We start from the raw sequence: 23661 nt of genomic DNA, 5'->3' as shown, positions 1-23661 counted from the left end.
TGCAGAAACATAGGAAATCTTTTCAGGGGAAATATTTTTACTGTGAACTCAAATTCTAAACAACCTTAAAAATGAAACATACAGGCCAGGCACAGTGGCTCAGACCTGTAATCCCAGCACTTTGGGAGGCCAAGGCAGGCAGATCACCTGAGGTCAGGAGTTCTAGACCAGCCTGGCCAACATGGTGAAACCCTGTCTCTACTAAAAATACAAAATTTAGCTGGGCATGTTGGCACGTACCTGTAGTCCCAGCTACTCAGGAGGCTGAGGCAGGAGAATTGCTTGAACCTGGAGGCAGAGGTTGCAGTGAGTTGAGATTGCACCACTGGGTGACAGAGCGAGACTCCGTCTCAAAAAAAAAAAAAAAGCCAGGTGTGGTGGTGCGTGCCTGTAGTCCCAACTACTTGGGAGATGGGATCCCTTGAGCCCAGGAGGTCAGGGCTGCAGTGAGCTATAATGGCGCCACTGTACTCCAGCCTAGGAGACAGAGCGAGACCCCATCTCTTAAAAAAAGAAACACACAAAGCCTTGAAATTTTTGCTTTGCCACATTTAATAACAAAAATGATTGTAACAGTTTTGCTACTATTCATGCATGATGATATACTATATGTGGCTTTCATATGAGCTCATCAGCTGATGCAGAGATTTGATTAAAATGGGGAAAAGTGAGAATGCTTTGTTTTCTGATCAACACAAGTTCAAATAGAAACAAGTGACTCTTTTACCTTAGTTTACAGCCAGATTGCATAGTGTAACCAAATAATACTGGGGTCCGGACCCCCTCCAGTGCTAAGCAGTCTTGCTCAGCTGTGCTATGAAGAATAGTAAACTGTCTGTATCTGTTCGTGGTCTGAATAATCCCAGACATTCACAGACAGTTAAGGGACAACTGCCTAGTGGTAGAGCAGCCTGATTCTCAGGTAAGAAGACAGTGTCACTGTGTGACATGAGGGAGACCCAAATACACTTTTTCTGGGCCTCTGTGATTTTGACAGCTATTTCCCAGGAGTGGGCAAAAAAGTAGTCCTATTTTCCTTAGTAAGTGGATTCTCAGAAGAAAAATTATCAGAAACTGGCCCTTCAAAATTGTTTAAATGTGAAATTAAAAACGTTTAAATGTCAACTTTTCTCTCTTAAGATTTTCGTTGTAAAACACTGTCATATTTTGTGGCTTAATGGCAGGCTGGAAAAAAAAAAAGGAGATTTAAAAAAAAAACCTGACATTTTCCCAGGATGTGCTGTCTCACCCCCAACTGCCAGTCTCCCCCCAGCCCACCTGCTGTGTAGCCAGACTGGCCGCCCACCAGAGCCGCCTGCAGGAAGCTCGGCCTGGACTGCTCTCTTCTTCCCACAAGCAGCCCAGGGGAGCCTCGGCGACAAAAAGCAGTGCAGCCCACGCACACGGAGACAGGAATAAATCCACCCTCTACAGAACCAAAAAGGATATCCCTTATGAGGCCGGAATCCAGCAGCTAACGGGAGCCCCACGACATAACCAGGGTTTCCACTGAGAGGGACTGGCTTGGTATTTTCCTGAAAGACAGTGTAGAAATGCCCCCAAATAATTCTCATTTTAATAAGGAAATGGCAGGGAGAAAAATGCTTCTTTCATAATAAAATCTGGAATTACCAACCAACAAAATAATTTCTCCCTCCCTACTCAGAACTATAAATACATCTGCCAGGTGTAGGAGTACATCATACTGTAAAAGAACAAGCTAACGTGGAAGGGAATCTTTTCCCAAAAGGAAAAAAAATACAAGGAGAATGCTTGGTTTCATTACAGATGCCACAGGCTACACAAAGCCCTCTGTTCACTACAAAGGCTTGGATGTAATACTTAGAAATTCAGTTTTATCCACTAAGAAGTCATTATTTCTTTTTAACTTGGCAATTAAATACTTATGCCAAATTGATCAACCTTACCTGAAGAAAATGAATTTCAAACTTTTGCTGCAGTGGGACCACTACACTGCTAACTGTCCCCAGAAGGAATGACAGATCAGCTTTGGTGACTTCACCTCTATCTGTGTATGTGAGGCTGTATTTTACCTAAAAAAAAAATGATACTCCTAATATACCTGTTCCATTACATTTCAGAAGCTGTATGAATAACTGAAAATACCCACAGATAGCAAATCTTTCCCCATTTCTCCATGTGTTAAAGCCTTGCTCTGCTGTCCAGTTGGATTACGAGAGGTGTTCCCTCAGCACCACCCCTAGCAGACAAGGTCATCTGAGCCACTCTGCCCAATTACGGAAGTTCCACATAAGCTGGTCCAAGCAGAATGTAATAAGCCTATCTCTGCAGAGGAAACATGTTAAAACAAAAACAGCAACAACAAAAATATTTTGATGTATTCCGGCAAGTCACTAGGTTTGTGGAGACAAGAGGTGTCCTTTGATGAGACAGCAGAAAGGCAAGCAGGCAGCCAAGCCAGGTAAAGCCACACCACAGGCTAGGACAGAGTGTCCTCGGACGGCATCCAGTTACCCCAGCGCGACAGAAGGCTTAAGTCTGCCACAGACAAGCTCTCAAAGCCAAATTCGGCACCTACCTCAAGAACAACATTCATGCAAAGGTGAAAGTGTCCAGCATTGACGAGAGCCGGCTGTAGCACATCAGTGTCTTCCCGTCGGGTGAGCGTTTTATTTAGAGACTGAATGAGGACGGACTGAACAGTGATAGGGACCTGCAGAGCGAAGACCAGGAGTGTTGAAGACGCTCTACCCAGGGAGGATGGGCTAAAATAACAACCAACTGGAAAGAAACCTCCCCTGATATATGGCCAAGTAGGGGGAAGCATGCTACACAACATGTGTATACTATGATCCACATTTGCAAAAGTAATAAACATATATATATTCACAAAGAAAATACTTGAGGATATAACCAAAACTTTAAAAGTAGTTACCTCTAATAACAAAGTTTACACAAAAACTTGTACACAAATGTTCACAGCTGCACTATCATAATAACTAAAACCAAAAACCACCTAAATGTCCATCAACTGATGAATGGATAAATACAAAGTCTAGCCTTACAAAGGAATATGACTTATCCTTAAAAATAGTACTAATACATGCCACAGTACAGATGAATCTTGAAAACATGCTAAGTCATAAAAGCCCGACACGAAAGGCCACACTTCTAATTCCATTTATACGGAATGTCCAATTGGCAAACCCATAGAGATGAAAACTAGATCAGTGGTTGCCAGGGGCTGGGGGACAGAGCTGGGGAAGAATGAGGAGTGACGGCTAACACAGGGCTCCTTTTTGGGGTGATGGAAATGTTCTGGAATTAGTGGTAATGGTTGCACAACCTGTGACTATACTAAAAGCCACAGAATTGTATACTTTAAAATGGTGAGTTTTATGGTATGTGAATTATATCTCAAATACATACACACAAAACTCCATCACACTGTCAAGCGCACATATATATCCTCACCTCCAAAACACAACTCCTGCACACTCCATACCCACACATGCACATTCACACACAGTCCCAGGATACATATCCTTAAGCCCCCACACACCCCCGAATATTCATTTGACCCAATTTATACACAACTTCTACACAAATGCAAGTGCACACACACATAAACACACACACACACAGTGGTTTCTCTGGGTGGTAGGATTATGAGCAATAGAAAACAGACACAGACAAACGTTTTCAGCAACACCAGGAAGCCCTGCTTATCCCAGTGCTATTAAAGGACATTTTGCATTCATGGCCACCGCCAGCAGACTAGCAAGGCATCAACCCATCCTCTAAAGGTAGCTGGGCCTCCTCACACTATAGGATGAATCTGTCATTTGCTCTAAACTTCAATTCTTGGAAACCACTGTTGAGGAAGGAGCCTCATGTATCTATTAATAGTTGTTTATACCACTTTGAACTTAATCATGCACCATGCTGTTTATAATTCAAAATGACCAAGTATTTAAGCAGTCATTTTAGAGATAAATAAGCAGTCCTTATGTGTCTGCCCCCATGACCAAGAAGACCTGCGAGTCAAAATCTCTCACAGAAGAAAGTGACATGACTCAGTAACAAAGATGTGAGCTGTCATGTGACGAGAATGGCAGAAGGGCAAGGCCAGTCACTGCGAAGCCCTCTGCATAACACACCGCACCAAAGAGTTTCAGCATGGAGGGGATCCTAGGCTGCGATTCAATTAGCTCTTGTTTAACATAAGGACAACCCGGGTTCCTTACTCTGAGCACAGTGGCCCCTGATTCAGCAATGACACCGGGTTCCAAGAAAGAGCATAGCCTGCCATACCAGCCTCTGCTGAAGCCACTTCCATGGTGTGTCCGTGGAATTGGCAAAAACCAAAGGATTCAATATCAATGAGCTTTGGAGAGTCCTGGTGTCAATGGCAGTAGCTGCCCTCATCTCAGCAGCTCACTCAACAGTCACGAGAAGGAAACGGTAGGGCCGTGCTGATTTCCTTGATTCCTCTTCCACCACATACCATTCCCAAACCACACACTGGTAAAGAACTCCAGCATACTCAATGAAACTACAGGGCTACCTTGGAATCATTTACTGATGGCTTCACAGATACTGTCAATGATTCCAGGCAATCATAACAGTCTTCACTTAGTGAGGAGATTAGACCCAATTTCTATACTCCTGATCCTCTAACCTTAAAATCTGCTTAAGAAAATTTTAAACAAATTCCTGCTATTAGTTTACATGCTCGTCCTTTGGAGCACAACCTTTGGTGTCACACAGACCTAAGCTGGAAGTCCCAGTCCACTGGGTGTGTGTAGCCTGTCACGTGGGCTCAGAGAGAGCTGGCCCAGTGTGGTGGTAAAGTATAAGGTCCCTGGGGCCAGACCGCCTAGATTCCTGTCCCAGCTCTGCCACTTCCCAGCTGTGCAGCCGTGGGCAAGCTCATTCATCTCCCTGTAACTCATCTGCCAGAGAGTGACAGTAACTGAACCTACCTCCTAGGACGGCCAAGAGGATTCAAAGATGGTGGACACGTACGGCACTTAGAATGGTGCCTGGCATCTGCTCCAAGCCTCCCAGTAACATCCATCACGTTCCTCATAATAGGTCTTTCCACACTTACTGGACCCACCTCCTTCCTAGTCATTCATCACTAAAAACATAACTCACTGAGTGCCCAGAACATACCGGTCGCTGCATTAGAAATACGGATATATCATGAACAAGGCTGATAGGGCTGCTGCCCCCACAGACGGTTCCAGTTTTAAGTGGTAGAATCCAAGCCCTCTCTAGGGATTGGAGGGAGGTGAGAGCTAGCCCATTGCATGACTTTCACACTGCATTCCCCAGAGCCCTAGCGTTCTTTACTGGGACCAAAGAGGAAAGAGAAGGAGACTGGGCAGGTGGAGGGCTTCAGGCCCCATCCCTGCTCCAACCAGCACAGCTCCACATTCAGTCTGTGTTATACTCTAGGGAGGGTTCCGCTTCAGACTGCATTTAAGAAAGGATATCTATAACTAAAACAAGTTTGAAAACACAAGTAACATCCAGTAACATCCATCATTCCTCATAATAGGTCTTTCCATCCTTCACAGAAGACGGGATCCAGCCCCACACACCATTGTGTGAGACCCAAAGTCACATGGCTATTTCCTTTCAAACATCTCCTTCAAACACGTTTGTGTGCAGAGCATCAGTGAAGTCAATCACAGCCAGTGCATCCCCATCCCAAGTGCGTCCCATGCGCAGATGCCACACCAGCACCTCATGTGCTTCTCCCACTTGACCCTGCATCACGCCTCTGCACAGATACTTACCATCCACTCAACAAAGGGAGAACTCAGTGTTACTAAGACAAGAAAATAATGGCAAAGCTGAGGTTTGAACCTAGGCTGGCCAGTTCCATAGGCTGGGAAACTAGGACAAAGCCACCAACTCAGGCCTCCATGGGGACTGTGTTCACAGGCAGGCCTAGGCTACAGACCCTAGAATAAGGGGTGAGGGATCCACATTCCTTTGACATAGCCATGAAGAGACCCTGGCATCCTGACCACAACCAAGCAGAACCCTGGGCTGGGGCGATAAGGTTTTGAAAAGAACCCACCCTCAAATAAAGCCCTGAAGGTACACTGTGGGGCACGCCTCCCACATGGTGTGGACACCTACTGGCCAGCTTCTGTCCTGGACAGGCAGCATCCTGGAAGCTGGACAGCTTTCTCAACAAGAGACCAAGAAGAGAACAAGGGACAGCCTGAATGTCCAGAATCTGTCAATCACACCCACTGCTGGTCACGACAGTGGTGTCACTGAACCGTAGAAGAGTACAAAACCACAACAACGGAGGCAGCTGGAAAGCCCAGAAGTGTTACTCCCACTAAGGAGTTTCCCTACTGCTCTTCTGCTTGCTTTTTGGCAAATGTATTTGCTATTGACAACAAGGTCCCCTTCTAACTGTAACTGTATTCCTTTAAAAGGGCTCAGAAATAAGACAGAGTATTATAAACTATTCTACTTTCCCTTACAAAAAAAAAAAAAATACTCTTACCTTTGTTCTTGAATCAGGTGCCTAGATAAAAAGAAACCACAAAAAATTGTGTTAAGTACAACAAAAAGAAGCATTTTCATTGCTTTTTCAGATCTTGAGTTGAAGAGTATATTCATCTTATTAAAGGTTTCACAAAGAAGAAAACAGAATTTCCTTGATCAAAACTTCCCATCTCCATCTGTTTGAATCTACGTCCTAATCAAAGAGGTCACGTTGCATTTTCCTTCTATCTTCATTTCCTCCAGGTGGAAGCTCACTGAGCTAGTCTCAGGAAGGTTCCATGCTCCAGGGTCATTATTGTGTATTATCCGTGTATTTCACGGCCGTAAGCACTGTGAGAAGCACAGTTCTTGCACTCCTGGTCACTCTCACTGCACCTGTCCCTGCTGGAAGGCCACCATTCCTTGCCCAGGTGATTTCCACATCCTAACTGGTCTTCCTGCCTCTGGCCCAAGCCTCCTCAATGACAAGCCCTTGCCTCCCCAGTAGAGCCGCAGCTCTGTTTCTGAAAGGCCCACTGGGAAATGTGGGGAGGGAGACAAATACACCTGTTTGGAGAGACTGTGCTGAAAGAGAACTGTACCTGGATGCCCAAGGAATTACTTCAAGACAACTGTGAGCTCAAGCTAACTAGAAGAATTCACAAGCCTGGATGGCTGACTTACACAAGAGAGGGAGAGAGAAAATGAGAGGAGAGGGAAAGGTTAAACTTGATCCTAAAAACTGAAGTCCAGACAGATAATGGTGCCATGAACCACCCTACCCCTGTACCCCTCATAAAAAGGAAATTGAGAAGGGACCCCTTTGACAATAATCATATGTTTCTGGCGGGGGGGTTATTTTGTTTTGTTAGAGACCAGGTCTCACTCTGTCACCCAGGCTGGAGTGTGATCATAGCTCACTGCAACCTTAGCTCACTGCAACCTCAGCCTCTTGGGCTCAAGTGATCCTCCTGTCTTAGCCTCTTGAGTAGCTGGGACGACAGGTGTGCACAACCATGCCACACTAGTTTTTTTATTCTTTGTAAGGCAGGGTCTCACTATGTTGCCCAGGCTGGTTCTTGAACTCTTAGCCTCAAGTGATCTTCCTGCCTCAGCCTATCATATGGTTTTTTAATCATTGAAAAAAGTCTTCTTGCCTTGCCACCCTCCATCTCATCTGTCATGTGGGCCAGTGGCCTCACTCATTTCTTCAGTTTAGGGTTCAGACACTGCAACCAGAGAGAAGAGGCCCTTTCACCACCGTGCCCTCTTCTCCCATTTCCTGTTCTTTCCTGACTGCCTGTGTCATCTGCCAACCAAAAAGTGGATTTCCTCTTATTTTCTGGCCTGTTTCTGAGAGAGAGCCCTTTTTGGGGCTAATAAGATTATTTCTGGGGGCCGGGCGCGATGGCTCAAGCCTGTAATCCCAGCACTTTGGGAGGCCGAGATGGGTGGATCACGAGGTCAGGAGATCGAGACCATCCTGGCTAACACGGTGAAACCCCGTCTCTACTAAGAAATACAAAAAAACTAGCCGGGCGAGGTGGCAAGCGCCTATAGTCCCAGCTACTCGGGAGGCTGAGGCAGGAGAATGGCGTGAACCCGGGAGGCGGAGCTTGCGGTGAGCTGAGATCTGGCCACTGCACTCCAGCCTGGGCGACAGAGCGAGACTCCGTCTCAAAAAAAAAAAAAAAAAAAAAAAGATTATTTCTGTCACAGACATGAAGATGTTTTTATGATTTCTAAAGTTTTCAGTTATTAGTAAAGATTTGTTTTTATTCAGGAGACAGGTATTGGTTACCATCAAAATGAATGAAAGAAAAAAATCAACAAAAGCAAAATATGAGCTAATTATATAAAAATAAATTATTTAAAGGATTATTTCAATAATCACTGATACAAAAGTACTGGAGAAATTTAAACTTGAGTGTCAATCATGTACTGAAATTATTCTATACTTGTCATATTTTAAAAGGGCAGAAAGAACAGAAACATACCTAATGAGTAAGTTCCACTTCAAAACAATTCTTACCCTCAGAATTTCCGGGCTGCTGTAAAAAGCCATGCTGAGGGCTTCAATTTCTTCACACTGTTCTAAATTTATTTTTCTGGTGCACCTAACAGCCTGGTTCACCAGAAACGCTGGAAATCATTAACATTCCCAAGGGAAAAAAATACAAAAGAGAAGAAATTTTTCAATTTCCCAATGGCAACTAAAAAATTGCAATCTAGGTAAAACTGTAAAATAAGTTACAACACAGATATACAATTTTTTTATTTTTATTTTTTTAGTAGAGACAGGGTTTCACCATGTTGCCCAGGCTAGTCTCAAACTCCTGACCTCAAGTGATCCTCTCGTCTCGGCCTCCCAGAGTGCTGGGATTACAGGTGTGAACCAGTGCGCCTGGCCTACGATATTTTAAACAGGGTTTTAAATTATTTTTCAAATAGGTAATACATTCATGAGATTGTATTCAAAATTCAAAAAGCACAAAAAGATAATAAGTAAAGCCCCCTCCCATTCCTGTCTTGCCCCCCACCTACCACCAGTCCCCTTCTCCAGAGGCAACTGGCAAGAGGCTTCTTGTGTATCTTTTGAGAAATATTCTATGGAAAAAAAGCAAATATGTGTGTAAAAAACATATATATATAGTTATTATTCTTTCCCCTTTTGGAAACAAATGTACAATATATACACTATTCTGCCCCTCATTTTGTTCACTGAACAATATATCTTAGAGATTGGCCTGTCTTTACATGAAGCAGCTCTTCCTTTCTTGGAGATAATTAGTATTATATTATAGATGTGGCATAATTATTGTACCAGTTCCCTATTAATGAGCATTTAAGTTGTCTCCATCTTTGCTATCACCAACAATGCTGCAATCTATTATTTCGCATGTTGGCCAGCATTTCTGTAGGATCAACTCCTGGAAGTAGAACAACTGGGTTGAAGAGCACATTTATTGGTAATCTGGATACAAATTGCTAAGTTGCCCTTCACCAAGGTTGTACCAATTTAGTCTTATCAGCTATGTAGGTGAGTGCCTATTTCCCCACAGCTTCAGTTTTTTTGAGTTTTGCCAATCTGACAGGGGAAAATGGTATCTCAGTTTGGTTTTTAGGTTTTGTCGCAGTGGGGGAGTTGTTTTTGATTTTGTTTTCTTTTTCTTTTTCTTTGAGTCAGGGTCTCGTTCTGTCACTCAGGATGGAGTGCAGTGGTGCAATTTCAGCTCACTGCAACCTCCACCTCCCTGGCTCAAGCAATCTTCCTACCTCAGCCTCCTGAGTAGCTGGAACTACAGATGTGCATCACTATGTCTGGCCTGATTTTTGTAATTTTTATAAAGACAGGGTTTCGCTATGTTGCCCAGGCTCAAACTTCTAATCTCAAGCAATCTGCCCACCTCAGCCTCCCAAAGTGCTGCGATTAGAGGCATTAACAGCTGCACCCAGCCTTTGGTTTGGTTTTAATTTACACTGTTCTTGGTGTGTGCAAGATTGTCTTTTCAGCAGAATACATTTTCCTATCGTCCATTACTTAGCTTCTTCATTGTGAGGTCCCTTGGGGATGGCAGAGCCAAGCCTGCTGCCTTCCACTGCCTAGGGGGCCACTCTGCAAACTCCTGGAGGCCCCTGAATGGAGAGGAGCATAGGGGAGCACAGGCTGCAGGCCAACTGCATCCCTGCTCCACCACCACCTGAGTGAGCCTGAATAAGAAACTGCACATCTCCGTTTCCTGCTCTAAAAAAGGGAGATACTGGCCGGGTGCGGTGGCTCACACCTGTAATCCCAGCACTTTGGGAGGCTGAGGTGGGCAGATCACAAGGTCAGGAGATCGAGACCATCCCGGCTAACATGGTGAAACCCTGTCTCTACCAAAAATACAAAAAATTAGCCAGGCGTGGTGGCGGGCACCTGTAGTCCCAGGTACTCGGGAGGCTGAGGCAGGAGAATGGCATGAACCCGGGAGGCGGAGTTTGCAGTGAACCGAGATGGTGTCACTGCACTCCAGCCTGGGCGAGAGCGAGACTGTCTCAAAAAAAAAAAAAAAAAAAAAGAAAAACAAACAAACCAAAAAACCAGAGATACTAACCTCAAGGGATTACAGAGAGAATTAAAGGGAAAACACATGCAAGCACTTAACATAATACCCAGCACAAATAAGTGCTTAATAATTGTTAGCTGTTGATATGCTTTAGAACTTTCCAATAACTGGAAGTAAACAATTGAGTGAGCTGTTTTCAGGTAGTCAGTTCCCCATCACTACAAGTGCTCAAGCAGTGGCTGCACGTGGTAGAAGAGACTGGCCCTGAGTGGGAAATTGAACTACATGACCTTTGAGGCCTCTTTAACCCGAAGATTCTGTTTTTAGTCACAAGGCCTGTTTAATTATGACTACTACAAATGTAAGGTATTAAGTTGGTGCAAAAATAATTGCGATTTTGGTCATTACTTTTAATGGCAAAAACCACAACTACTTTTCCACTAACCTAATAATAACAGCAAATGTCTAAGGAAAGAAGAATGGCCACTTTCTTACCTGCAGGGTTATTATCAGTGCACAGAGATGATGTCAGGGATGAAGGAAATCTCAGAAACGAATCTGAAGTCTGCAGAGGAACCCCATACTGCAAACACAACAACCAACAGTAATTATGGTGTAATTAAGGTATTCATTCAACACTTTACGGGGCACCTACAACATGCCAAGCAGCACTGCAGGCATCAGGGACACAGTGATGAGCAAAAAACAGATGTGGTCCTTGCCCTCAAGAAGCTCACATTTAGTTGTGTCGCCATTTTTTAAAGGATGTGTGTTTGTGTGTGTGCATGTTACTGTATTTGTAGGCTTCTTAGTCATGGAATTCCTCTGGAAGGGTACATGAGACACTGACATAACAGTTTGCCTCTGCAGACAGGAACTAGGTGGCTGGACACAGGGGTGAGAGAATTATTTTTCACTAGCATTAATTATTTAAATAACATATACAGTATACATTAAAATAAAAATCAATTTTTTATGAATCAATTTTATGAAAGAATGCCTTCTTTCCCAAAACCAAACCCCACAAAATTATTTCCCAATCTTCAAAACTCAGATTAATAGCTATTAGGTTTATAGCCAATTTTCTCGAACTTGCAAGTTTATCCAAATGCTTCAGTGCCAGCAGGAGTATAGGAAACAAGTCCTTCCACTCACTGGAGCTGGGAGTGTAAAGCACTGCAAGTTTTCTGGAGAGCAATCTGGTATCAATATTTAAATTTTCCATTCATTTTACCAAACTAACTCATTTATAGGAATGTATCCTAAGGATTTAATCAGTGAAGTGTACAAAAATGTATGTATATATGAGAATGTTCATTGTGGATAAAAGCAAAAACGGGAAACATGTCTGTTAAGAGTGGAACAGCTCAGATACATACACAGAAAAGAATATTTTGGTTTTTGTTTTCCCTGAGATAGAGTCTCGCTCTGTTGCCCAGGCTGGAGTGCAGTGGCATGATCTCAGCTCACTGCAACCTCCACTTCCTGGGTTCAAGTGATCCTCGTGCCTCAGCCTTCCAAGTCGCTGGAACTACAGGAACGCGCCACCATGCTCTGCTAATTTTTGTATTTTAGTAGACATGGGGTTTCACTATATCATCCAGGCTGGTGTGGAACTCCTGACCTCAAGTGATTTGCCCGCCTCAGCCTCCCAAAGTGCTGGGATTATAGGCGTGAGCCACCGCGCCAAGAATATTTTGTAAACTGCAGCTCTTGGCTGGGTGCGGTGGCTCACACCTGTAATCCCAGCACTTTGGGAGGCCGAGGTGAGCAGATCACCTGAGGTCAGAAGTTCAAGACCAGCCTGGCCAACATGGTGAAACCCCGTCTCTACAAAAACACAAAAGTTAGCTGAAGACCAGCCTGGCCAACATGGTGAAACCCTGTCTCTACAAAAATACAAAAATTAGCTGATCATCATGGTGGGTGCCTGCAATCCCAGCTACTTGGGAGGCTGAGGTGGGAGAATCGCTTGAACCTGAGAGGCAGAGGTTGCAGTGAGCCGAGATCACACCACTGCACTCCAGCCTGGGCAACAGAGCAAGACTCTGTCTCAAAAAAAAAAAAAAAAAAGAAGCAGCAGCAGCTCTATCACTAGTTCTGACAAGTTACTTTCCCGTGCCTAAGTTTTTCTCATCAGGTAAATGGAGACAATGGTGTATCCCTCCCAGAGGGGTGCATGAAGTAATGCCTGAAAAGCTCTTCACAGTGCCAGAACATGGAAAATGCTCAATGGTAAATTTTATATTGACATGGGAAGATGCACATGACTTACCACTGAAAAAGGAATTTTCTAGAACAACATGGATAGCTATAAATCCCACTTCTATACAACACCATATATACATTATAATAGACATATTTAAAAATCAGCAAGAATACACACCAATCTTTTCAAAGTGATTTGCAGTATGAATTTTAATGGATACAGGGATCTTTCAACTTTTACTTATATGCCTCTATACTTTGAACTTTTAGAACTAGTACATGTTGCTTTCATACTTTCCTTTTAAAAAAAGTTAAGGTTCCAAAAATGTTAAGGTTCATTCAAAGTTAATATGTGTCGCATTTAAAGATGTACTACTGAATAGACATAAAACAGCACACATCTTCCAAAATCCGTAAAACTAAATACAATTTTGAGAAGATGACCAGGTATCCAACTAATCTACTCCATGGTCTCAGCAACGTGCCTCAAGCATTTTGCTACATCTTTTAAGGTTGAGGAGAACAAAGAACTCTGAAGAGACAAAATACAAGTTTATCACAGAATAAACAACCTTAAATCCTCTATTCAGAATTCAAATACTCAGTTTTGTTTTATTTTTATTATTATACTTTAAGTTCTGGGATACATGTGCAGAACGTGCAGGTTTGTTACATAGATATACACATGCCATGGTGGTTTGCTGCACCCATCAACCCATCATCTACATTAGGTATTTCTCCTAATGCTATCCCCTCCCCAAGCCCCCCACCCCCCAACAGAGCCCGGTGTGTGATGTTCCCTCCCTGTGTCCATGTGTTCTCATTGTTCAACTCCCACTTATGAGAACATGCGGTGTTTTGTTTTCTGTTCCTGTGTTAGTCTGCTGAGAATGATGGTTTCCAGCTTCATCCATGTCCCTGCAAAGGACATGAACTCATCTTTTTTTATGGCTGTTTAGTATTACATGTTGTATATGTGCCACATTTTCTACATCCAGTCTATCATTGATGGGCATTTGGGTTGGTTCCAAGTCTTTGCTATTGTGAATAGTGCTGCAATAAACATACAAGGGCATGTGTCTTTACAGAATGATTTTTAATCCTTTCAGTACATACTCAGTAATGGAATTGCTCGATCAAATGGTATTTCTGGTTCGAGATCCTTGAGGAATCGCCACACTGTCTTCCACAATGGTTGAACTAATTTACACTCCCACCAACTGTAAAAGTGTTCCTATTTCTCCACATCCTCTCCAGCACCTATTGTTTCCCGACTTTTTAACAATCGTCATTCTAACTGGCGTGAGATGGTATCTCATTGTGGTTTTGATTTGCATTTCTCTAATGACCAGTGATGAGCTTTTTTTCATAGGTTTGTTGGCCGCATAAATGTCTTCTTTTGAAAAGTGTCTGTTCATATCCTTCACCCACTTTTTGATTGGGTTGTTTTTTCCTTGTAAATTTATTTAAGTTCCTTGTAGATTCTGGATATTAGCCCTTTGTCATATGGGTAGACTGCAAAAATTTTTTCCCATTCTGTAGGTCACTTGTTCACTCTGATGATAGTTTCTTTTGCTGTGCAGAAGCTCTTTAGTTTAATTAGATCCCATTTGTCAATTTTGGCTTTTGTTGCCATTGCTTTTGGTTGTTTTACTCATGAAGTCTTTGCCCATGCCTATGTCCTGAATGGTATTGCCTGGGTTTTCTTCTAGGGTTTGTATGGTTTTAGGTCTTACATTTAAGTCTTTAATCCATCTTCAAATATTCAGTTTTAATTTTCATGATCTTTGATTTGTAGGCATGAACATTAAGTTATTTAGTCTATAATATCAACTCTGTCTCAGCGAAGACAGTTTTGCTGGTAACCTGAAAATTAACTTACAAGGACAAGACATTTGTGATGGGATGAAAAGAATCAATCAAGTTCAGGCTCACCTTATATTTAGCAGTAGTAGGAATATCCAGTTTGGTTGTGAAGGAAATATCTGATTCAGCATTCAATGTAAAACCATCAGATGTTTTCATCAATGTATCAAAATTATTTTCATCAGGTACTTCTGGATTAATAAAGGATAATGCAGGCTTATCTGTTTTTTTTAAAAAAAAAACAGTATTTTAAATCGGTATAAAATATATGTATAGTATGTATGATATATAGAAAGGTTTTGGAAACAGTTTTTAATAGCATTAAGGCTGATGTAAAAAACAAATAATGTCTTGGCTGGGCACATTGGCTCACACCTGTAATCTCAGCACTTTGGGAGGCCAAGGTGGGCAGATCGCCTGAGGTCAGGAGTTTGAGACCAGCCTGGCCAAATGGTGAAACCTTGTCTCTACTAAAAATACAAAGATTAGCCAGGCATGGTGGTGCACAACTGTAATCCCAGCTACTCAGGAGGCTGAGGCAGGAGAATCGCTGAAACCCAGGAGGCAGAGGTTGCAGTGAGCTGAGATGGCGCCACTATACTCCAGCCTGGGTGACAGAGCAAGACTCCATCTCAAAAAAAAAAAAGTGTCTTTTTCCATATTCACTTCTCCCAGGAATTTTTAAAGCTTATTCAATAAACAGGACCTCCGGACTCAGCCTGCTTCTTCTAATAATGGGGAAGTAATAGTTGATAGCATCTACAAGTGAACAGCACAACAGAAGCCAATAATAATCTGTCTATTTCTCTAGCCCATGGACTGATGAGTCTGCTGTATCAACCTGTAAGGAGAAGCTCTCTCCGGATGGCTGTGGGAATGAAAGAATCCGATTTCTACTCTCACACAGCCACTGTGAAAGTCCTGGAGAAAAATGTGCTGTGTACAGAAGAGAGAGAAGGGAGCAGGCTGGCATGTTCACTGGGCTGGTGTTACGACAGAGAACCTGAGTCACTGGCCAGTTATCACTTCAGACTACAAACCACACAGAGCATCTGTCTGTTCAATCACAAGAGAATAAAACCAAAATCTGTAAAGATATTCTGAAAATATGACAGAGTTTAATTGACAAATAAAAGCATAAATGTGTCTCTGATCTTTGATATCCTGATAACATTTTACATGCACTTGTACTTTGGATCTAGAAATATATTTGAGCTAAATGCTCAGATAAAAATAAAGATCCTGTTTTCATGCAAATATTCTTAGTAAAAATAAAAGAAAAAAAGGAAATAGAAACCACAGGTAATGTTCAAAGCTGAGCCTGATTTTCAACCATTAAACCAGGAGGAAATAAAGTTAAAAAAACACATGTATATATAGAAACCTAGATTCCTATGTATGTCTGCATATTATAAACACCTTTGAGATAAGTATAAGGTTTCAAAAGACAACTACACAAGCATAATTACTTTTAAAGAAAATGTGCATGCCCACAGATCTATAAAGTTACTTCCTATTACCTGTGAAATGGTCTCTAAAGAGATACACTATACATATAGCAAAACATAGAATAATTGCTTTAAATCTAACTGAGGGTTGGACGAGGCAGTTCACACCTGTAATCTCAGCATTTTGAGAGGTCGAGGCAGGAGAATCATTTAACGACAGGAGTTTGAGACTAGCCTGGCCAACATGGTGAAACCCTATCTCTAGTGAAAATAAAAAATTAGCTGGGTGTGGTGGCAGGTGCCTGTAATCTCAGCTACTCGGGAGGCTGAGGCAGGAGAATCACTTGAACCCGGGAGGCAGAGGTTGCAGTGAGCTGAGATCGTGCCACTGCATTCCAGCCTGAGTGACAGAGTAAGACTCTGTCTCAAAAAAAAAAAAAAAAAAAAAAAAAAAAAAAGGGGCTGGACGCGGTGGCTCACGCCTGTAATCCCAGCACTTTGGGAGGCCGAGGCGGGCAGATCACCTGAGGTCGGGAGTTCGAGACCAGCCTGACCAACATGGAGAAACTCCAACTCTACTAAAAATACAAAACTGGCTGGGCATGGTGGTCCATGCCTGTAATCCCAGCTACTTGGGAGGCTGAGGCAAGAGACTTGCTTGAACCCAAGAGGCTGGGGTTGTGGTGAGCTGAGATCGAGCCATTGCACTCCAGCCTGGGCAACAAGAGTGAAACTCCATCTCAAAACAAACAAACAAACAAAAGAAACCACAAAAATTAGCCAGGCGTGGTGGCAGGCACCTGTAATCCCAGCTACTCAGTAGGCTGAGGCAGGAGAATCACTTGAATCTGGGAGGTAGAGGTTGCAGTGAGCTGAGATTGTGCTACTGCACTCTAGCCTAGATGACAGAGCAAGACTCTGTCTCAAAAAAATAATAATCATAATCATACAATAAATCTGAGACATTTTTCCATAACTTTGAGAAAAAATTTCCAGAGTTTCACAAAACATATCAATGTCAAATACTTACAGTTTGTAATATGAATGCAGAAAATAGATGGACTAATCTGTTCAACAAGTTTAAATACTCTTTGAGGTGGGTTTGCTGTAAAATTCAATGAATAGATGACTGCTTTTTGACTACAAAACTGGCTGTCACCTCTGAAAATTAAAAAAATAATAATATGAAGTTACAAGACATAAGCACACAATCTTAGCAAGATTATTTAAAAACTGTCAGATGCTTGTACTATACTATGTTAACAGTTATGTGGAGGATATTTATGAAAGCATGACATTAGAATTGAATCCGGCAGGGCACGGTGGCTCACACCTGTAATCCCAGCACTTTGGGGGGCCGAGGTGGGCGGATCACAAGATCAGGAGATTGAGACAAGCCTGACCAAGATGGTAAAACCCCATCTCTACTAAAAATACAAAAATTAGCCGGGCATGGCGGTGTGTGCCTGTAATCCCAGCTACTACGGAGGCTGAGGCACGAACATCGTTTGAACCAAAAGGGCGGAGGTTGCAGTGAGCCGAGATCGCGCCACTGCACTCCAGCCTGGCAACACAGTGATACTTCATCTCAAAAAAAAAAAATTGGATCTTTTTTTTGAGATGTAGTCTCACTCTCCCAGGCTGGAATGCAGTGGCATGATCTCAGCTCACTGCAAACTCTGCATCCCAGGTTCCAGTGATTCTCCTGCCTCAGCCTCCCAAGTAGTTGGGACTACAGGTGTGCACTACCACGCCTGGCTGATTTTTGTATTTTCATTAGAGACAGGGTTTCACCATGTTGGCCAGGCTGGTCTCAAACTCCTTACCTCAGATGATCCACCCGCCTCGGCCTCCCGAAGTGCTGGGATTACAGGGATGAGTCACCACACCCGGCTGAATCCATTTTTATTTAGTTTATTCTGTGTTAAAATATTTTGCATTGGCCGGGCACGGTGGCTCACACCTGTAATCCCAGCACTTTGGGAGGCCAAGGCAGGCGGATCACGAGGTCAAGGGATCGAGACCAGCCTGGCAAACACAGTGAAACCCCGTCTCCATTAAAAATACAAAACATTAGCCGGGCATGGTGGTGGGCGCCTGTAGTCCCAGCTACTCGGGAGGCTGAGGCAGGAGAATGGCATGAACCCGGGAGGTGGAGCTTGCAGTGAGCCGAGATCGTGCCACTGTACTCTAGCCTGGGTGACAGAGCAAGACTCCATCTCAAAAAAAAAAAAAAAATTTTGCATTTGGGCCAAGCACAGTAGCATGCACCTATATTACCAACTACTCAGGAGGTTAAGATGGGAGGATCACTTGAGGTCAGGAGTTCGAGGCCAGTCTGGCAACACACTGAGACCCTGATCTCTTTTTTAAAAAAAAAAAAAAGTTTGGCATTTAAAACTTTTTCCTCTAACAGAAAAAAAAAAAAAAAAATTGAGACAAGTAGAATAGCTTTTAAGGAAATCTTGTCAAGAAATGTAGATCAGGGTATAATTTTTATGTCAATGAACCTTATAAACTCTGATAGCATCAATTAGATAAAATTTTGCAGACCTTCAGATTGTTTAAAAGTACCCAGAACAGATCCAAATTCCTTGTCTTTAGAATAAAGCTGTCTTCAAAGGACTGTGAGAATAAGAAAATGTGGAGTCATCTGGAAGGTTTAATGCTTAGAAGTTATGGTACAGGGGCAGGCACAGTGTGGCTCATGCCTGTAATCCCAGCACTTTGGGAGGCCGAGGCGGGTGGACCACCTGAGATCAGTCATCTGGAAGGTTTAATGCTTACAAGTTATGGTACAGGGCCAGGCACAGTGGATCATGCCTATAATCCCGGAACTTTGGGAGGCTGAGGCCAGCGGATCACCTCAGGTCAGGCCTGGCCAACATGGCGAAACCCTGTCTCTACTAAAAATACAAAAATTAGCCAGGCGTGGTGGCATGCGGAGACTGAGGCAGGAGTATTGCTTGAGCCTGGGAGGTTGCAGTGAGCCAAGATCATGCCACTACACTCCAGCCTAGGCGACAGAGTGAGACTCTGTCTCAAAAAAAAAAAAAAAAAAAAGGAAGTTGTAAGTCTTCAACCAATCCCAGATTTGACAAACCCCAATCAATTTGCTATAGATATGGATATGGTACAGGCCAAGCACCATGGCTCATGCCTCTAATCCCAGCATTTTGGGAGGCTGAGGAGGATCACTTGAGGCCAGGAATTCAAGACCAGCCTGGGCAACACAGACCCCTATCTCTACAAAATCAAAGAAAAAATTAGCCCAGCATGCTGGCAGATGCCCATAGTTCTAACTACTTGGGAGCCTGAGGTAGGAGGACTTGAGCCCAGGAGCAAGGTTACAGTGAACTATGATCGTGTCACTGCACTCCAGCCTGGGTGACAGAGCAAGACCTGTCTCAAAAAAATATAGAGGCTGGGCACAGTGACTCACGCCTACCATGCCAGTACTTTGGGAAGGCCACGGCAGGAGGATCACTTGAAGCCAGGAGCTCAAGACCAGCCTGGGCAACAAAGTGAGACCTTGTCTCTACAAAAAAAAAAAAAAAAAAAAAAAAAATTTAGCTGGACAGATAGATAATGGTATAGAGACAAAGTCATAACAAAAATGGGACCATATTCTACATACTGTTTTAAAGCTTTTCTCACTTAATATATAATGTCTAATATGCACTTGCAATATTATACTAAGTGGCTTCATTGTATACCAGCCTATTAATACCCCAATTTGTTCAACCAATTCTCTACTGTTGGTTTAGGTTTCTAACTTTCCCCAATTATATGTAATGCTATAATGACATCCTTATACATATATCTTTATGAGTATCTCCAGGTGTTTCCTTAGGATATGTTTCCTGAAGTGGAACTGCTAAGCCAAAAGGCAGGTAACATTATTTAAGGCTTCTGAGACACACTCCCAGATTGCCCTCTAGAAGGGCACAATATACATTCTCACGAACACTATAGTAAGAGTGCCTATTTCCCTGTACTCTTGCCAAGACTGGATATTATCATTCAGTTTTTACTGGGCCTTAAAGGATAAGTAGAAATCAGACAGACAGTAGGAATGGGAAGCAAATCCAAGTGCAAGAACAGCAATGGCCAAGGCTGGGTAATGACTCATGGTCTTTGGGAAACTCTGAGTACCGAGGTTGGACTGGAGTGGATTCAAGATGGCTGGTAGCAGGCAATAGGCTCTGAAAGAAGGTGGGAATCAATCTGAATCCAGGCTGAGAAGCCTATAGATAATGATAACTTCTGAAGGTCTTTTAGTGAGCGCCTGACAGGATGAGGTGTGAGCTCATAAAGCAGGAGCAGGGATGGACGACCATAAGGGCTAGAGTGATGGAAGGCTCCACAGAATGGGGCTCCTTACTCCCCTCCAGTCAACCACCTCCCCAATTCTGCGCAGTATTTCAGTATCATCATTAGATCTAGATACTTCTCTCTAGCCCCACTGTCACAGATTTTGGGGAAGGTGGGGAGGGAAACCGTTAATCCACATCTGCAATAGCTTTTTACTTGGTTCTCTGCCACCAGGCTTGGCCTTGTGATCCACTGCACATGCTGCTGCAGAATTACAGAAGATGTGAATCTGATCCTCTTAACAACCCAGGCCCTGTGGACTTCAGGACAGAGTCCAAACCCCTCAGCATACACACAAGGCCCCTTGGGACCTGACCCCTGATCTCTTTGCTATACTCCTCTCACCCCACCCCTCTCTGGCCACACTGAGTTACCTGCAGTTAAGCAGGCCATCCTGCATCCCCCATCTCTGCCCATACAGCTCCCTCTGCCTGGAATGCCCTTCCCCTCGGTCCATGCTGACCATCTTCCACGTGTCCTTCAGGACCCAGCTCAGCTCCTGTCTTCTGGGGAGCATTTCTTAGTGAGGCTGAGTTAGATGCCATTCCTCTGCCTTCTCATCGTGCTTGATGTAGAAACTGCCATCCACTCTTCTATCTCCCTTACTCAATGGTAAGTTCTTTGAAGGCAGGAGAGTGCCTAACGCATCTTTATGTCCCTGGTGGTGGCATCAGGAGGTGCTCAAGAAAGGTTGGGAGAAAGAAAAGACTGCTGAGACAGGAAAAGTGAAAGGAAGAGGCAGGGGTCAGGGGAGCCTCCAGGTTTCTGGCCTGGTGTCTGCCTAAAAGACTAATGGTAGAGGAAGTCAAAAAGGGACACTAGGAAATCAGTTAGAGATGGAGAGAAGAAATTCATTCATCCATTCAACTCATTATTATTATTATTATTATTATTTTGACAGAGTTTCGTTCTTGTTGCCCAGGCTAGAGTGCAATGGCGCAATCTTGGCTCCTGCAACCTCTGCCTCCCAGGTTCAAGCGATTCTCCCACCTCAGCCTCTGAGTAGCTGGGATTACAGGCACCCATCACCACACCCAGCTAATTTTTGTATTTTTAGTAAAGACGCCTTGGCCAGGCTGGTCTCGAACTCCTGACCTCAAGTGATCCACACACCTCCGTCTCCCAAAGAGCTGGGATTACAGGCATGAAACACCGTGCCCAGCCAATTCAACTCATTCTTAATGAGGGCCCACTACGTGGCAGGAGCTCTACTAGGCACTAATGGTTCAGAAGTAAAGAGATCCTCCAGGCGGGGCGCGGTGGCTCACACCTGTAATCCCAGCACTTTGGGAGGCCGAGGTGGGCGGATCACGAGGTCAGGAGTTCGAGAACATCCTAACACGGTGAAATCCTGTCTCAACTAAAAATACAAAAAATTAGCTGGGCGTGGTGGCACACGCCTGTAGTTCCAGCTCCTCAGGAGGCTGAGGCAGGAAAATTGCTTGAACCCGGGAGGTGGAGGTTGCAGTGAGCCAAGATGGAGCCCCTGCCCTCCAGCCTGGGCAACAAAGCAGCCTGTCTCAAAAAAAAAAAAAAATAGCCCCAAGTTGGAGCAAAAATCTCACTTTCAGGCTCCTGTATTTACTAAGGGAGGAAAACAGAATGATTTTCAACAAATACTGAAACATGCTACAGGCCAGGTAGCCAGAAAATTAATCTGACTACATTGCCCTGTTCTCTGAGCATTTTTACAATACTAGAAATAGGCTCAAAATCCCATTAGTCAATAAAATAGTTTCCCACAGGAAAAACCCATTGTACCTCTTAAAAGGTTCACCTATCAAATATCAATTGCTAAAACTTGCTATAAGGCTAAATTTAAATTAGCTATCTCTGAATACTAAGTTGGTCCCATCCTGAATTAATGAGCCTCTTCTAAGTGCTGCTAGTTTTTCAAAAAGCCTTGAAGCTAGGCGCGTTGGTTTACGTCTGAAATCCCAGCACTTTGGGAGGCCAAGGCGGGCGGATCACCTGAGGTCAGCAGTTCGAGACCAGCCTGACCAATATGGCGAAACCCCGGCTCTACTAAAAATATGCCAGGTATTGTGGCGTGCACCTATGGTCCCAGCTGCTCGGGAGGCTGAGAAAGGAGAACTGCTTGAAGCCAGGAGGCAGAGGTTGCAGTGAGCCACTATCGCACCACTGCACTCCACTCTGGGCGACAGAGCGAGACTCCATCTCATTAAAAAAAAAAAAAAAAAGGCTTGAAATCTCAATTATAAGAGATCATTCAGAACAGATTATTTCTTTACCTTATAATCAGCTGGGAATGTCATTTTTCATTGTTCTATACAATGCGAACTGTGAGAATTCCTGGTAGATTTACATATCAGAAAAGTACAAACAAAGATTTCTCATCTAATTTTTTGTTACAAGTACTATGTCCACAACAAAAGCTGTGAAATTAAACTGCACTTTTCACCCTAGGCTATACTAATTCACTGATACAAAAAATGTGACCACTGTCTGTTTACAACTCAAATTGAAATGTGATTCAATCTCTAAACAAAGAGGTTTCATTACATTCTTTTAATGTACATTCTCTCTTCTCTTTTGCCCGCACAGTCACCTGGTTGAATGCAGATAAGGGACAGCTACTTTTTTTTTTTTTTTTGAGACGAGTCTCACTCTGTCGCCCAGGCTGGAGTGCAGTGGCGAGATCTCTGCTCACTGCAAGCTCCGCCTCCCGGGTTCACACCATTCTCCTGCCTCAGCCTCCCCAGTAGCTGGGACAGGTACCCGCCACCACGCCCGGCTAATTTGTTTGGATTTTTAGTAGAGACGGGGTTTCACCGTGATAGCCAGAATGGTCTCAATCTCCTGATCTGGTGATCCACCCACCTCAGCCTCCCAAAAGTGCTGGGATTACGGTGTGAGCCACCGCACCTGGCCAGGGACAGCTACTTTTTTACATATTTGTTTGGATAGTATGGCTTCAGAACGATGCAAAACACCGGAAATCAGGTTTGGGTTTTTAAGCCTGGGAAAGTTTTCCCTTTCCCCAAATTGTATTATCCTGGTCAAATTTTATCAAAATTGCATATGTCATACGTAAACTTACGTGACAACTGGAACTGAGCAGGCAGAAAAGACACTGAAATCCACAGAGCTGCAGTCAGGATCACAGCAGCAGTTGACGTCACACTGTGCTGGGGACAAGTCACAGACACACAGAGCAGCAACTGCAGAAAAAAGAGGGGTAGGATCCAGAGCATCAC

The 23661-nt window shown here is 43.6% G+C and overlaps 1 protein-coding gene across 3 annotated transcripts in view; it reads right to left on the bottom strand.

The window, feature by feature from the left end:
• Positions 1 to 23661, bottom strand: part of TCTN1 (tectonic family member 1) — a 35587-nt gene that overhangs the window by 6491 nt on the left and 5435 nt on the right. For 2 of the 3 annotated variants that reach the window (XM_025401940.1, XM_025401939.1), the window contains 9 exons: positions 23505 to 23625; positions 17100 to 17230; positions 14691 to 14842; positions 11043 to 11130; positions 8531 to 8640; positions 6518 to 6538; positions 2561 to 2695; positions 1929 to 2054; positions 1450 to 1535 (listed from right to left, as the gene is read on the bottom strand). In XM_025401940.1, coding sequence (XP_025257725.1) covers positions 1450 to 1535; positions 1929 to 2054; positions 2561 to 2695; positions 6518 to 6538; positions 8531 to 8640; positions 11043 to 11130; positions 14691 to 14842; positions 17100 to 17230; positions 23505 to 23625 — 970 coding nt within the window. Of the gene's footprint in view, positions 1 to 727; positions 869 to 1449; positions 1536 to 1928; positions 2055 to 2560; positions 2696 to 6517; positions 6539 to 8530; positions 8641 to 11042; positions 11131 to 14690; positions 14843 to 17099; positions 17231 to 23504; positions 23626 to 23661 lie in introns of all 3 variants that reach the window. The other variant, XM_025401938.1, reaches the window with a different exon arrangement.

This window comes from Theropithecus gelada, chromosome 11 (genome assembly GCF_003255815.1).
Source record: "Theropithecus gelada isolate Dixy chromosome 11, Tgel_1.0, whole genome shotgun sequence".
NCBI lineage: Eukaryota > Metazoa > Chordata > Mammalia > Primates > Cercopithecidae > Theropithecus > Theropithecus gelada.
This window is presented reverse-complemented; position numbering and strand designations above follow the sequence as displayed.